At 35.7% G+C, this 15036-nt stretch overlaps 5 protein-coding genes across 15 annotated transcripts in view; 3 read left to right on the top strand and 2 right to left on the bottom strand.

The window, feature by feature from the left end:
- The window catches only part of LOC105690788, a 45708-nt gene extending 42679 nt beyond the window's left edge, over positions 1–3029 (bottom strand). For 7 of the 8 annotated variants that reach the window (XM_048660324.1, XM_048660325.1, XM_048660326.1 and 4 more), the window contains exons 1-2: positions 733–1475; positions 35–614 (exon numbers count right to left, since the gene is read on the bottom strand). In XM_048660324.1, coding sequence (XP_048516281.1) covers positions 35–614; positions 733–750 — 598 coding nt within the window. In that variant the 5' untranslated portion in view covers positions 751–1475. Of the gene's footprint in view, positions 1–34; positions 615–732; positions 1476–2913 lie in introns of those variants that run through there. The other variant, XM_048660327.1, reaches the window with a different exon arrangement.
- LOC105690795 (transmembrane protein 50A) lies at positions 1529–2807 on the top strand. The gene is made up of 4 exons (XM_012408887.4): positions 1529–1751; positions 2033–2139; positions 2219–2379; positions 2492–2807. The coding sequence occupies exons 1-4, from the start codon at positions 1653–1655 to the stop codon at positions 2596–2598; spliced, it is 474 nt and encodes a 157-aa protein (XP_012264310.1). The 5' UTR covers positions 1529–1652; the 3' UTR covers positions 2599–2807.
- A 153-nt stretch (positions 3030–3182) lies between the features above and the next one.
- Positions 3183–9236, top strand: LOC105690789 (hypoxia up-regulated protein 1). Of its 2 annotated transcripts, none has more exons than XM_012408878.3 (9): positions 3183–3333; positions 3489–3626; positions 3834–4794; positions 4876–5138; positions 5363–5496; positions 5708–5901; positions 6684–6972; positions 7097–7526; positions 7599–9236. In XM_012408878.3, exons 2-9 carry the CDS (start codon positions 3495–3497, stop codon positions 8049–8051), a joined length of 2856 nt encoding a protein of 951 aa, XP_012264301.2. In that variant the 5' UTR covers positions 3183–3333; positions 3489–3494; the 3' UTR covers positions 8052–9236. The 2 variants fall into 2 exon arrangements, with proteins under 2 accessions (XP_012264301.2, XP_012264300.2); XM_012408877.3 differs by having other exon boundaries at positions 3184–3333; positions 5708–5946.
- Positions 9237–9414: 178 nt separating this feature from the next.
- Positions 9415–11043, bottom strand: LOC105690794. Of its 3 annotated transcripts, XM_012408885.3 has the most exons (6): positions 10821–11035; positions 10692–10748; positions 10392–10594; positions 10197–10320; positions 9801–10002; positions 9415–9606 (listed from the first exon to the last, which is right to left on the bottom strand). In XM_012408885.3, exons 2-6 carry the CDS (start codon positions 10743–10745, stop codon positions 9509–9511), a joined length of 681 nt encoding a protein of 226 aa, XP_012264308.2. In that variant the 5' UTR covers positions 10746–10748; positions 10821–11035; the 3' UTR covers positions 9415–9508. The 3 variants fall into 3 exon arrangements, with proteins under 3 accessions (XP_012264308.2, XP_012264309.2, XP_012264307.2); XM_012408886.3 differs by having other exon boundaries at positions 9813–10002; positions 10692–11043; XM_012408884.3 differs by having other exon boundaries at positions 10692–11034.
- Positions 11044–11061: 18 nt separating this feature from the next.
- On the top strand, positions 11062–14834 carry LOC105690790 (vam6/Vps39-like protein). Its single transcript, XM_012408879.3, has 10 exons — positions 11062–11281; positions 11375–11548; positions 11629–11881; positions 11953–12185; positions 12252–12496; positions 12600–13043; positions 13150–13467; positions 13554–14088; positions 14164–14488; positions 14638–14834. The coding sequence occupies exons 1-10, from the start codon at positions 11212–11214 to the stop codon at positions 14699–14701; spliced, it is 2661 nt and encodes an 886-aa protein (XP_012264302.2). The 5' UTR covers positions 11062–11211; the 3' UTR covers positions 14702–14834.
- Positions 14835–15036: the final 202 nt, after the last annotated feature.

The following is a 15036-nucleotide window of genomic DNA, read 5'->3' as shown; positions in this document are numbered from 1 at the left end:
TTTTTGGACTAACAAAGGCGCAATTTGCACTTACGATGTTCCGTAGGCGTCGTCATCTCAATACCGCCAAGCAGATTTTCAACTTTGTTAGTCAAAGCCTCGCGCACTTTCCAATCGTGTATCTCTTTTCGCAACACAGAAGTCTCGTCTCTCGAGCTGCCCGGATTTGCATCGTGGGCTGCCGTTTTTCCCGGATTATTAACCCGTTCGGTGAAGTCTTTCTCTTTGTACCGCCGCCCATGAGAGTGCAAGAACGATGACGCAGGAAGTTGATACTGAACGTTATAAACATTCCTTTCATCTAAAAGAGAACACAAGCTGCCTTTTTTGATTGGCACGGTTTCCCGCGGTTTTTCCTCGCGTTCTGGACTCAATAAACGGGTCGATGCCAACTTATTCGCTATGCTTGGAGCATCGGCAGTTGCCTTAGAATTTTCAGACTTTGATCGCGGTTTTTTCTTCATCCTAGTGCTGTAGGTTATCCCACTTGCCGGGGCTGTCCAATACTCCAGACCATTTTTCTTCGCGGGTTTTACCGCATCCGCTATAACTCTAACTGGCCCAGCTGCTCTGGGACTTCTTTGGTGCTTATCTGCAGCGGACTTCTTCGTCTTCTGTAATTTGAATTAATACGTTCATTATTAATTAGCGTCACATTAATGTGTTGTTCTAATGTTCTCGATAATCTATTTTATTGCATATAAAAGAAAGACTAATATAAATCAAACTCACAATCATATTCCCATTCATTATACACAATAATCAGTCGGAATGTGTGATAAACTACCGAGTAAACACAAATAAGTCGCCGGTTTACGAGGCGTCAGCAGCAGCATTTCGTTAAAATGGGACAGTTGATAGAACATCGTTTTATCTTTGCAACTACAAGTCACCGGGAATTTGTTTAAACTTTAATTATCAATGAAGGTGTTATGAAATTGACACAGATTCCGGATAAGATTTTCGGTATTGCTTTAAATTTAACCAAATTAACATAGAAAAAAAGTTTGATGGACGCGTTTCGGACGTTTTGAAAATTTTGTTTGACTGACTCTAGGCTAGCCGTCGCCACCTGTCAACTGCTTTCGATATGAAAACATCTGTTCGATGCAGTTGTTCGATATCAGTTGTTCCATAATAAGAGAAATCGAATCAAATAACGTTTACAAATTCAATAATGAGCAACTTGATATTTTATGTTTAAGCTAGATTCAGGCATTGTCGGTGTCAAATAGAAATATCAAAAGTAACACAGCGTACAAATAGGAAAACGGCGCTCAATTTTAAGTCCCATGATGCTCTTGAGCGGTGATATTGGTTCTAGCTATAAATCCGTTGATATTACAAGTCGGGTCGTAGACTAATGCACTGATCATCTATTATCATATCACACTATTTCGGAGAGAAACTTCTGAGGGTTATTCTTGTTTGTATAGTAGTATTTGACTATTATTTAATACCGCTCTGTCATTCATTTGTGCTTGACTGCAGTAGTAAAACAAATGATGGTTTTGCTTTTACTTCTCTTTAATGCCGTTTGTCAACTAGCGCCAAAGGATAAAACGCTCTGACGTTATCGCGCTGTCATTTGTGTTTTAGGTTATACAGAATATTTATTATAATTGTTTGGAAGTAAAACATTCGCAGTGGAAATGGCATCTTGTTTGGAGAATATTCAAGTTTCATCATGCATCTGGTTCGGGGCCGGTGAGAAAAGGAATGGTTTGGTGTCGATGCTTGCTGGAACTTTGGTAAAAATATCATTATTGCTACAATTTTGGTAGCATCGATTACTAATCGAATAAGAATCAAGAAAAGTTATTTTCATATAATATTTTCGTGTAGCCACTAATACCAGAATCATATCATCTTCCATATAATTGTATCGCCAAGTAATCATTACCGATTTCCTCAAACCAAGCATTCATTTGTTGATGCATTGTTTGTTGTGCACACAATGCGTCAATAAACAAAAAAATATCATTATGGTTCGAAGAAGAATACATGCTGGCTTTGATATTCTATGTTACAGTTTTTCATGGGATGGTGGTTCATCATCGATGCTACCGCCAAGTATCCTGATTCAGTGCAAAATGCATATCATGTCTGTGGAGTGTTCGGCACTGTATCACTTCTCATGTGAGACTCAATAAATATTTATGTGAATAAATATCGGCTGCAAAAATAGAGGGTAACAGGAGTGAAATTTTTTCTTCAGGGTGAACACTGTAACAAATGCGCAGATTCGAGGAGATGCATATGATGGAGGCTGTCTCGGAGCTAGAGGTGCACGCATGTGGTTATTTTTTGGATTTGTTATGGGGTTCTCAGCAGTTATTGCAGCATGCTGGATCTTATTTTCTGACTTTATAACCAACGGTTTGTATTCTAATAAAAACGCTAATTGAATTGTAGAATGGATCTTGTCCTATGGATTATTTGAAAAAAAATGTTAATTCTCATTCATACTAAACACTACATTTGTGTACAGGAGCACTTCACTACTGGCCTGGTGTAGGTCTGTTCCTACAGAACGTCTTTATATTCCTGGGATCATTAACTTACAAGTTTGGCCGTTCCGAGGATCAGTGGGGTTGAACAATTGGCTGTACACTAATCTATGTATTTTAGATGGTGTTAAATTTTTCAAATCACAATCTCATACATTACTTTGTGACTAAGATGTAAATGTTACTGGATAAAATAGTATAAGATTAGTACCGAATTTGTTGTAATATAATTATAGCTGGCTCTTAATAAGTGCTGCTTACAGCTTTATTCATAATAAATATCAACTTCTGTAATAATTTTTCGAACGTGATGATTATTTAGAATTCTAATTTTCATCCGGATCCAATGTTGATCTAGAATATTCTACCATCTCTGATCAAGAGAATTTATGCAATTAAGTACCTGCTATACCCAATTTTTGAGAACCTGGACGTTTTCCTCAGTAAACCAAAACTATTTTTCTTCCAAAAATAGCACTACAATGTGTTCTAATTTGTCGATTACTCCTTGATTCAATGGGACTAGTAGAGTAGTATCTGCAGTGGTGTTGAATTATTGCGGCTATTGTTTACTGTTATAGCCTTTTGATTGGTCAACGGGGACCAATCTGGATAGATTTTGTCATTCAACTGACCAATGACAATTCGCCACACAAACACATGGTCCTTGCAGCCGACAAAAGTCTGCAACAGTAGACTGAAAACTGTTCAAGTTGGATGGATAACTGCTTTTACTTGAAAATAATTACTGCGTGCGATTATCAATGATCCAGTAGTGCCTATCTTTCTCAAAGAAGCATTTTACTTCATAATTAGATAAACGGTAAGTAAAAGATCTGGAATATTCCTCTTCAAAATATCAGCCGTCCACCCGCCGGCACTCTTAACCCAATTTGACAGCGTGACAGCTTTACTTTGACTTTGTCGTTTATGCCTATAATGTTCCAATTTAGATTCGTTTAAATATCGTTTTTTCAGTTCAAAATGATTCGTGACAGGATGTTAGGTTTTTCACTGGCGTTTATTGCGCTCTGTGCATTCATAAATAGTACTCATGGTGTGGCTGTCATGAGCATTGACATCGGCAGCGAATGGATGAAAGTTGCCATCGTATCAGTAAGTTTACTATACTTTTCGATAATTCCAACAATACATTCAATTTTTACTGCTTCATTATCAATGCCATATTGTTGTTGCGTTGTTATATTATTCAATATGCTACTAGCAGCCAACACTGCTAGGAGTATACTAATTTCATGAACCCGTCGTCTGATAAGTTTTTAGTCTTTGCAAATTATTTTCATCCATTGAATCCTATTTCAGCCTGGAGTTCCAATGGAAATTGCATTAAACAAAGAGTCTAAAAGAAAAACTCCGGTAACAATCGCATTTAGAAATGAAGAGCGTACTTTTGGAGAAGATGCACAAGTCGTTGCTGTAAGATTTCCCAAAAACAGCTATTCCTACATCTTGGATCTCTTAGGAAAACCAATCGACCATCCTTTGGTTCAACTGTACCAAAAAAGATTTCCGTACTATGATATCGTAGCTGATGATGAGCGTGGGACAATTATTTTTAAGCATGATGAGGAAACTTCTTACACACCGGAAGAATTGCTAGCACAATTTTTACACAAAGGCAAAGAATTTGCTGAAACCTCTGCTGGACAAAAAATTAACGAAGCTGTGATTACAGTGCCTGGATTTTTTAATCAGGCTGAAAGAAAAGCTTTACTACAAGCAGCCGATCTAGCTGGTCTAAAAGTGTTGCAGCTTATTAATGATTATACAGCAGTGGCATTGAATTACGGAATATTTAGACGGAAAGAGATTAATGAGACGACTCAGTATATCATGTTTTTTGATATGGGAGCCAGCAGTACGACTGCAACTGTTGTCGGTTATCAAAATGTTAAAACAAAAGAAAAAGGATTTGTGGAAACCAATCCTCAAGTCAGCATTTTGGGCGTTGGTTACGATAGAACACTTGGAGGGCTTGAAATGCAAATTAGATTGCAAAACTATTTGGCTCAAGAGTTTGATGCACTGAAGAAGACCCCAAACTCTGTGTTCAATAGCCCACGGGCAATGGCAAAGCTTTTTAAAGAAGCTGGGCGTGTAAAGAATGTTTTGAGCGCCAATGCTGATCACTACGCACAAGTGGAAGGATTATTAGATGAGAAAGACTTCCGCCTGCAAGTCACCAGAGAAAAACTGGAGGAGCTATGCGCTGATTTGTTCGAACGTGTTGCTAATCCAATTAAAATTGCCCTGGAAACTTCAGGTAAGATTTTTCCTAACTACGTCTAAATTATCAGAAGCAAGAAAAGAAATTTCGGTATATGATTGTTCTATTTAATTTCAGCATTAACCATGGATATTATCTCGCAAGTTGTACTAGTTGGAGCTGGTACTCGGGTGCCCAAAGTTCAAGAAAAACTAACAGAATTTGTGAACATTGAGTTGTCCAAAAACATTAATACAGACGAAGCTGCTGCCATGGGTGCAGTTTATAAAGCTGCTGACCTGAGTCAAGGCTTCAAAGTAAAAAAATTCATCACTAAAGATGCAGTATTGTTCCCTATCCAAATCGTCTTTGACAGAACCGTTGATGGGACAACCAAACGGGTAAGTATTTTTTTTTTTAATCAATCCCGAAACAATGTATATCGTCTATTTTTCTAATTCCTTTGACTAACGTTTTCACCTTAAAGATTATACTAATTTGGGACACTAACTAAATAAAATTTTTTCATAACTTCCTGAATTTATTTGATCATTTTTAGTTATCAAAATTAAAAGTGCCCGGAAAATTTCATAAACTCTTTCAACAAGAAAAAAACTTTCTGCAGGTACGACGAATGCTGTTCAACAGAATGAATGCCTATCCACAGAAAAAAATTATCACTTTCAATAAACATACCGACGACTTTGAATTCAGCGTGAATTATGCTGAATTAGACTATCTGCCAGCGCATGAAGTCGCGTAAGTAGTCTAACGATTAGAAATTCCAACGAATTCATCAAACTATTATCACTACTGCTTTATCTAACATATTGAGTTTGATAACTATATCATATCTTGTAATCACGTCATATATTGTGGCAGGTACCACTCACTACTCGCATCACTTACTTTGAATATTTGAATATATTTACAATATTTCAACTGCAACAATTTTTCATATTCTTAACAGGGCTGTTGGCAACTCGAATTTGTCGACAATATCTCTCACAGGTATAGCCGATGCTTTGAATAAGCACACAGATGAAGGTACAGAGAGCAAAGGAATCAAAGCTCATTTCGCAATGGACGACAGTGGAGTACTAAATTTGGTTAACGTCGAGTTGGTCTTTGAGAAAATTGTTGTTGCAGCTGAAGAAGAAGAGGGTACTTTTTCAAAGCTTGGCTCCACTATAAGTAAACTGTTTGCAGGTTTGTGTTACCTGCCTTGCAGAAAATGGTCGTACCTTCAATGTGTTTGCTATTTTGAATTTTGTTTTTCCTTTTTCTCGCCTATAACATGATTGTTTATGTGCCCACGATTTTCGTTCATCATTTTCTCCAGCTTCATTCTATTTTTGTTAGTATTTATTCCCCCAAAGTAATCTAATAAGTAGTGTGCCAATGTAACATAAGAATTTTATTTTGTCAATACCTTTTTTTTTTGATTTCTATTCTTTCAAGAGATTGAAAAGGCATCGCAACATTCGATTCCTTTGCAGCAACTCAGAATAATCAATTTTTTTAGTTGCACAATAGAGAGGAAAATATCATCATTACCCTACAAATAATATTACCCATGCTCCAAATGTCATGGATAGATTTTCCAGAAGATTTTTTCAATTCGTACCAATATCTGTGATCCCACAAAAAAATCTATCATCAAATGTTTCTATAGCACAAATACTTGAATGTTATTATTGATATCTTGGTGCGATACGACCATTTTTTGTGAATTATTCACCAATAGTTGTTGCACAAAGATTATTGCGATGTTTTAATTGTAAACTCACTCAAGGTATGCGATGGTTTTAAAGCATGAAATACAGAATTTTTATATCGTTTGTTTATTCCTGCCGTCAGGTCTTGCTGAAACGTATAATAATCAGTGTATAATTGTTATTGGTCTCTCAATGACCTTGGAGCAGTATAGAGCGCGTATGTTTTAGGATCTGACGACAAAGAGCCAGCAGAAAAAGTTGAAGAGCCACTGAAAGAAGACATAAAACCGATTCACGAAGAACCAGAATATCCTGGTTTGAAAAAAGAAGCTGATGCAAGTGCAGAAAAAGTGAATAAGACAAAATCAACTGAGAGTAAACAAAGTAACAAGACTGAGAACGTAGAAAAAGATAAGAAACCCAGCCTAGTTACTTTAAAGGAGCCAATTCCAGCTGCTGAAAATAAATTAGGACCAAGAACCTTGGATGGAGAGAGACTTGCACAGTCTGTTAAGAAGTAAGTAATTACAAGACACACACAAGTTTTGTTATTCTTAGAGATTCTCAGATAGAGAGATATGAAAATTTCCACGAAAATTTATATGATATATCTCAATACAGAAGGTTCATTTTTTACCTAGAATCGAAGCCCTTAACCATCATGACCTTGAAAGAACTCGCCGCGAAGGTGCCCTGAATAATCTCGAAGCATTTGTCATTGATGCTCAACAGAAACTAGAATTACCAGAATATTCAGCAGCAGTAACATCTGAAGAATCTGAAAAGATTTCCAAGGCATGCTCTACGATCTCTGACTGGCTTTATGAAGACGGATTTGATGCAGATGCGGATACTTATGAACAAAAATTGGCTGAGTTGAAAGGGTTAACTAATGATTTATACATAAGAGTGTTTGAACACCGAGAACGACCAGAGGCTCTGAAAGGAATGGTTTCCATGATCGAAGGCAGCACTACATTCCTTCACAAGATGAGTAACGTGACTACCAGCAGTGAAATTTTCACCACAGTCGAGCTGGAAACCCTTGAAAAAACGATTACCGAAACACAGGTAAGAAAAAATGTTATTTTAATTGATCATCATTCCTAGCGTGCAGTAGTTATTATAAATTTAATTATTCAGGAATGGTATGACAAGATTGTAAAGGAACTAGAAGATGTGCCACTACACGAACCAGTAAAATATACTGTCAGAGATATTGCAAACAAGATGGCAATTTTAGACAGAGAAGTAAAATACTTGGTAAACAAAGCTAAAATTTGGAGACCCAAGCCAAAAGAGGAGTCAGCTAAAAATAAAACATCCGAAACTTCGGATGAGGGAACAATAGAAACACCTGATGGTTCGGAAAGTCCTGAAGTTTCGACTTCTCAAGACGAAGCTCCTGTAAAAATCGAGGAACAGGAAAATGAAAGAGAAGAAGCTATTGTAGAGGAAGTAAAGGATAATAATGATGAAAGCATCGATGAAAAAATTTCACAGAATATCACTGAAAACATACCACAATTACCAGAGTCTGATACGACAGAGACTACCGAGAAACCTAGCCAGGAAGGCTCACACCAAGAACTATAAGTAAAAATGTATTTAAATATGTATGAATTTTAAGTAATGTTTGAATGATGTGTGTGTTAGCCAATTATCCATTACCTGAACTTTTCATTCAACTATACGTCAATTCTTCGACATTCATGTCGAAGATCATCTAATACTCTGTTAGAACATGGAACACAATATACTGGAACTGAGTTTTTAAATAAGAGGCTTGCAAAGATGGTTCTGAATAAACTTGCGGTAATAATTACTTCTGAAGATGATGAAAAGTGGTTTGTCGTTGAATTCGTGTTAATTATTACCTCGCGAGCAGGCTGGACTGTTGTAGCTTGATCTTTCGTGTTGAAGCCGACATTATTCCATGTTAATTCAGAGTAGAAATATTTTTCTCGTTTTTAGAGCATTTCTTTGACATCTTGCATAATCTGTTTGATAATAATTCTTTGTCCCCACATTCTAGGAGTTGCTATTGATTCATTATTATTTTGTATAATTTTTAATTACGAACAGACTATTGTAAATTGGTGGAAGCTGGAATTGCTTGTGAGTTATTTTTCGGAATCTAAAAAAAATCTTAGAGAATCTGGAGATTTCGGTGCTAGTAAACGTGGTGGAATATCACATCTAGATCGAATTATGGTAGCAATTGGAGTGATGAAATATAAAGTTGATCACCTTAACTTAAGTTCATAACTTGTGAAAATGGCAGCACATTCATAGTAATAAAGGACAGTGCTGTGCTCTTATATTTTTCAAATACTAAACGTTGGGCACACGCAATTTGAGATTGGCATTGTATAATCTGAAATAATTTCAATACTACGCTCACACTTCGGTATTCGTAGTCATTTATATAATACATCATTCCAGTTAATATAGAGTAAGAAATTGCCGTAGGTATAATAAAATCAATGTAGTTATGAAGTTCTAAACATCGCGATACCAAGGATTGTTAATAATTACTGCAATATAATTTATCTGTATTATTTGATAATGGAATCAGTCGTAACCTTATGTATAGCATCTCAAGAATTACATTACCCATCACCCATTCATTCAGCAACTATAGCATTTGAACAATACCAACAACCACAGTACTATGCAGTTGTACTGGTTCACTTCATTCCATTATAAATTTATCCATAATATTAACGATGAGATGTGTTATTTATTGATTTGGGTGAATAAAATGTATTTGTTAGAAAATCATTTTCATATTCTACATTATACAGGATTCCTCACAATTTATAAATATAGATATTTTCTCTTCTGAATTTTGATCTAAAAATTTAATATTGACCAATTAGTCGCCTTTTCAAAATAGCATTCTGATGAACAACACGATTAGAACCACAGAGGAGCTTCAATAATTAATTCGAAGGTGTAGGAGGAGATCCAATATTCAATATGTGTATATTCAAAAATGTATAAGTTCATTTACATTATGATGACACCAGAATCTCAAGAAATTGCAGAAGTTAGGAACTGACAGAATGGATTACCTTGTCTGGAACTGCCTTTGGTAATTCAGTAGATACTAGTTCTTCTTGCAGTTCTTGTGGAGCCTCATTTGTGGCTATATAAAAATAAAAAATAAGATTAGTTAGCTCTTGTGTTTGATTTCATCATTCAACATGATCTGTTCCAATCTAGAATTGCAGAATACGACTAAGAAATTCTGAGCCTTGTCAAATACTAACAGAAATTAGAGGCTTGTAATTGAACTTTAGATTTTGGTTTTCATAAATTAAGATTTACAACGCTCTTTACATTTCATTATACATTTTTGTTGAATATGACGGTATTCCTCCTCCAGTTGGTTGTTTTGATCAATTTCCCTTTGCATCTTTATCAGAGCATCATCTATCCTCTGGCACAGTGAGGTTGACAGATTATCCATGCCGGCTAAGAACGTTATTTCCGAAGTAGCTACAACCATCTTATGGATATATTCCATAAAGCCAACTAATTGCTGGAATTTATGAACTGAAGATAGTATTCATTTTGTACATTTTAGAACTGTCTATTAATTTTGTTCTGAAGGCTCAATTCCAGACAGTTCCTATTGAATTTCATTTGATTATTATCTGAAGTAAACATATACAGTATAAAAGCTCTTCCTGACATATTTAACAAATTCTCCGTAAAAATAAAAACTAATCTTACTGTGACAATTTGCTTTTTGAGTTGAACCTCAGCTCGTAGTGCAACTATCATATCCCAGTGAGTATCACCTACTTCATAACTTAATGTTTCTTGTAAAAGGGCTATTAGTCTCGATAAAATAATCCTGTGAAATGATTTATAATTAAAGGCTGCTGCTGAACAAGCAGTGTCAACATATTATCCAGAATATATCACCTGTATTCTTTACTAGCTGTTTCAATTGCAGAATATGTAACTGTTAACATTTGTGAAGCGGTATTTACTGAATCTATTGTTGACTGCTTTATCATGTAATCATATGACAAATTTTTAACATCTGGAGGTTCTAATGTCAGCTTCTGGTTCGCAGATGGTTTTGCTGTGGATGTACTATCGATGAACATAGTTGTCGAAGCATACTACAATTTTGAAAAGAATCATTATTTTGGATCAAAGATACGAGGTTAGGTAATTTAAAATTGAATAAATTTGTTGTTTCGGAATTCGGTCTCTCACCAAGATAGGTCTCGATGTTCTGATGATAGATTTCAATACTTGTCGGAATGCCATTATCTGGTAATTATAATGTGTAAGTGGAAAACTCAATGATACAAGAAATCTTACACGTTTTGAAAATACACTAACTTGAATTTTCAGAACAACACATGATACTCGTCATCACTCAAAGATTGAAATATGCTTTATATAGCATTCGTTAAATAAATTCGTTTCATTTCCTTGGGTCCACTTCACAAGGGTGACTGAAGAATTTCACGACACATCATTTTTTTCTTTAACGAAAATCAGTCGAAAATTAAATGTTTAAATTTTAAAGAACTGTATAAAAAACGCGGTGTTGTGCGGTGCTGCCCTCGGTCCACCTCCCTCTGCATTTGAAGACGAATAAATCTATCGTCTCCGCCGAACCAAACATTCGTAGGCCGAACTGTCATGTGTCACATTTTGACGTATGTAACAAACTACTTGGGTACCTACATATGTCTTTAGTCTTTATTCCTCGGTATTTACTTCAAAAATGCATGAAGCTTACGAAGCCTCGCCACTGTTGAAATTGACAGTTCAAATAGAATCAATTGCTGCTTATGGTAAGACACATAACCAGAACATCATACAACTATCATCGCTACAGAAGCTATGAAAATTTCTGATAAAACTATACAAGTAACATGATATTACAGATGATAATTTACTCATTGGTACAAGACAGGGACATTTGCTGATGTATAATGTTCCTCCAAAGTCTAACGAAAAACAGGAATTGGAACTACTACGATACAGAAAAAATTTCAGTAAAAAACCAATACTACAAATTGAAGTTGTTCCAGAGTATAATTTGTTGATCCTCCTGACAGGTGATTATTGAACAGTGAAGTAACAATTGGCAAGAAATCTGTTGTCAGAAGTATAATATTTATGTATTGATATTATACAGACAATATCATCTGTGTTCATGATTTAAACTCTGCAAGTATTCCGCAAATATGTCAGCTCCAAAAGACAAGGGGTGCCACACTCTTTGTTTTGGATGTCCAGCGCACCCAGAGCTTGACAGGTGAAAAAAATACAGTTGTTCGATTATGTGTTGCTGTTAAACGGAAATTGCAATTGTATTACTGGAAAGTGGACCAATTCATAGACTTTGGAGATGAATTAGTTGTGCCCGACGTACCTCGTGTGTTGTCATGGTATGAGATCAAAAATGACTGACTGAACCTGCTATCTCATTCTATATTCTATCCATATAATAATTCTTTAGGTGTGGAGAGACTTTAGTTCTAGGATTTCGAGGTTTGTCTTACATACTCTTGGACTTGAATGGTACTACCAAAGAACTGTTTCCAACTGGAAAATCTCCTGAACCTGGAATAACCAAATTATCTGATTCTTCATTTGCACTGGGAAAAGATTCCCAGTCAATTCTTATGAACACTAAAGGAGAATTAGTGCAACACAACTCAGTTAAGTGGGCAGATTCGCCCATTGCTACTGGTACGAATAAATAATATTGAAGGTCACTGAAAAAGATGACTGTAATATTCAAGTCTCTACTTTCAGCTTGGGATGATCCATTTCTCATGGGAATAATAAACGATACTTTAGAAGTATACACGTTAGAGGGATGTTTACAAATGCAAACCATACGTGAACTTAACAAAGCCAGGTTGCTGTACAGGTGTAAACAAGGACTGGTTTATGTTGCATCTGTTGGCCAGGTTTGGTGTGTAAATGCAGTGGAAGTGACGCAGCAAATTAGAACACTTCTTGAGCTAAATCAGTTTCAACTAGCTTTAAAATTAACCGTATGTATTTGATATTTTAATTTATATCTGATACGTGTTAGAATTTTTAGTACTGGCATACTTTGTTGTTAACAATTCAAATTTAATGATTTTCTGTCTTTAGAATTTGTCTGATGTAACAGAAGAGGAAAAAGCAAAGAAAACTTACAAAATACAAACGTTGTATGCACACCATCTCTTTGCAAATAAAAAATTTTCGGAATCTATGGAACAGTTCTTAAAATTGGGAACGGATCCTTACGAAGTCATTAGACTCTTTCCTGATTTAGTTTCTCAGCCAACAAATGCTAATGAGACGAATGAACCCGTTACAGTTATACCAACGCTGCAAGATAGGGATTTGGAACAAGGATTACTCGCTTTGATCAAGTTCTTAATAGAAGTGAGACATAAGTTAATGGGGGATACAAAAACGAAAGAAAAAGGATCTGAAAATTTTTTTGAAAAAGATCCCTTGAAGGCAGAAAAGTCAAAGAATATGACTGCTATCGCAACGGAACAACTTCTTAAAATAATTGATACTACATTGTTGAAATGTTATTTACAGGTGAAGCTCTACTAGCATGCTACGGTACTATGAGTAGTTTAAAGCAGAATTTGTCATCTAATTTTTACATTCAAATTTTTAATTCATACATATTCTCAAATTTCAGACCAACGATGCCCTAGTAGCTCCGCTATTGCGATTAAATCACTGCCACTTGGCAGAGTCTGAGAAAACTCTTCTAAAGTACCAGAAGTATCCAGAACTAATTATCTTGTACCAAACAAAAGGACAACATAAAAAGGCCCTGGAGTTACTTGAGAAACAGTCAAGCGAGAGTGATTCCAGCCTCAAGGGTACTGAAAGGACAATTCAATACCTACAGCACTTGGGCCAAGATCACATGGATTTGATATTGAAGTTTTCTGGCTGGGTTTTGGAACAAGACCCAGAACAGGGGCTGAGAATATTTATGGAAGATGTTCAGGTAAAGGTCAACAACATAAAGCTGTTAAAAGTCTTCATTGCTGTCATGACTATTTTACAACTGATTCTGTAATATTTTTTTCATAGGAGGTTGAACATTTACCACGACCTAAAGTATTGGATTATCTTCTGCGTTGCCACAAGGACTTGGTGATAACATACTTGGAACATGTAGTGCATTTTTGGGTAGATACCACTCCTTTATTTCATGACGTCTTGATACACCAATATAAGGAAAAATGTGTAACAGGCTTGAGTCCAAACGCTACACCCGCGGAAAAGCAAAATGTTCAGCATATTCGACAAAAACTACAACAGTTTCTGGAAAAATCGACTCACTATACTCCAGAAACGGTGTTAGTTCATTTACCATTTGACTGTTTATTCGAAGAACGTGCAATCATTTTGGGTCGATTGGGTCGACACGCGCAAGCAATTTCTATCTACGTCAATCTATTGAATGATGTACCAAGGGCGATACAGTACTGCAATAACGTATATGCAAAATATGAAAGTCAGAAAAATTCGGAAAAAAGTAAACAACAGGATGGTGCGGATGAAGTTTATGTTACTTTGATCAAACAATTATTGAAGCCTACTAACGAGGGTATCTGGACGACTGGTAAGTAGTCTCTTGAAGAAATGTTTTTCACTTGCCTTTTTGAAGAAATTATGCATATGAATGAACATTTTATAGGCACTGTTACGGAAAACCAAAGGATTGCTCAACCTGATTTGGAGACAGCACTGGAATTACTGGAAGAACATGCTGCAAAAATTAATCCTTTGAAAGCTCTTGAGATTTTACCCGACAACGTCCCAATAAGTCGCATAAAACATTTCCTTGAGACAAGCTTGCAAAATAATCTGAACGAACGACGAACGACTCAAGTTTTAAAAGGCTTGCTATACGCCGAACATCTACAAGTACAGGAGCAACGAATGCATCACGAATCTCAGAGCGTTCTTATGACAGAATTCAATATCTGTCCTGTATGTAAAAAACGATTCGGCAATCAGAGGTAAATGAATAAATAATAAGTAGTAATAATAAAACTACAAATTGAAATATAACTGGCGTTGTTCGTCTATCAGATAGCAGTGGAAAATCAAAGTTTGAAGATATCTATTTGATTTGTGATAAGCTAATAGTTGTTTTTCTTGTTTTCAGTGCCTTTGCGAGGTACGCGAATGGAGATATTGTACATTACTCGTGCCAAGAGAGGAAATCATAATCTGTTGGATACACTTTGATTGCTCCATCATTTACTATTTATATCCAACATTTGTACATCATATACCTATGTAATTCATGAAATATCGATGCATATTCATGTACCATGAAAAAATATACGACCAGCTACCATACTCATCGTTACTGAATTTCAAAAAAAAGTAATTGTTATTAGTCGAATTTGTTTCTCCTGCATTGTTAAAACACAAGATAAGAATTTCTAAGACTCAGGTATGATACCCAGAACACAAAGCATAAAGCCATCCATAGAATACAATGATGCGTTTCTGTTGACATTATCGTCTAGTAAAACTGTACAGCATTTTAGAAAAATGC

Source organism: Athalia rosae, chromosome 1, assembly GCF_917208135.1.
Source record: "Athalia rosae chromosome 1, iyAthRosa1.1, whole genome shotgun sequence".
Lineage (NCBI taxonomy): Eukaryota > Metazoa > Arthropoda > Insecta > Hymenoptera > Athaliidae > Athalia > Athalia rosae.
This window is presented reverse-complemented; position numbering and strand designations above follow the sequence as displayed.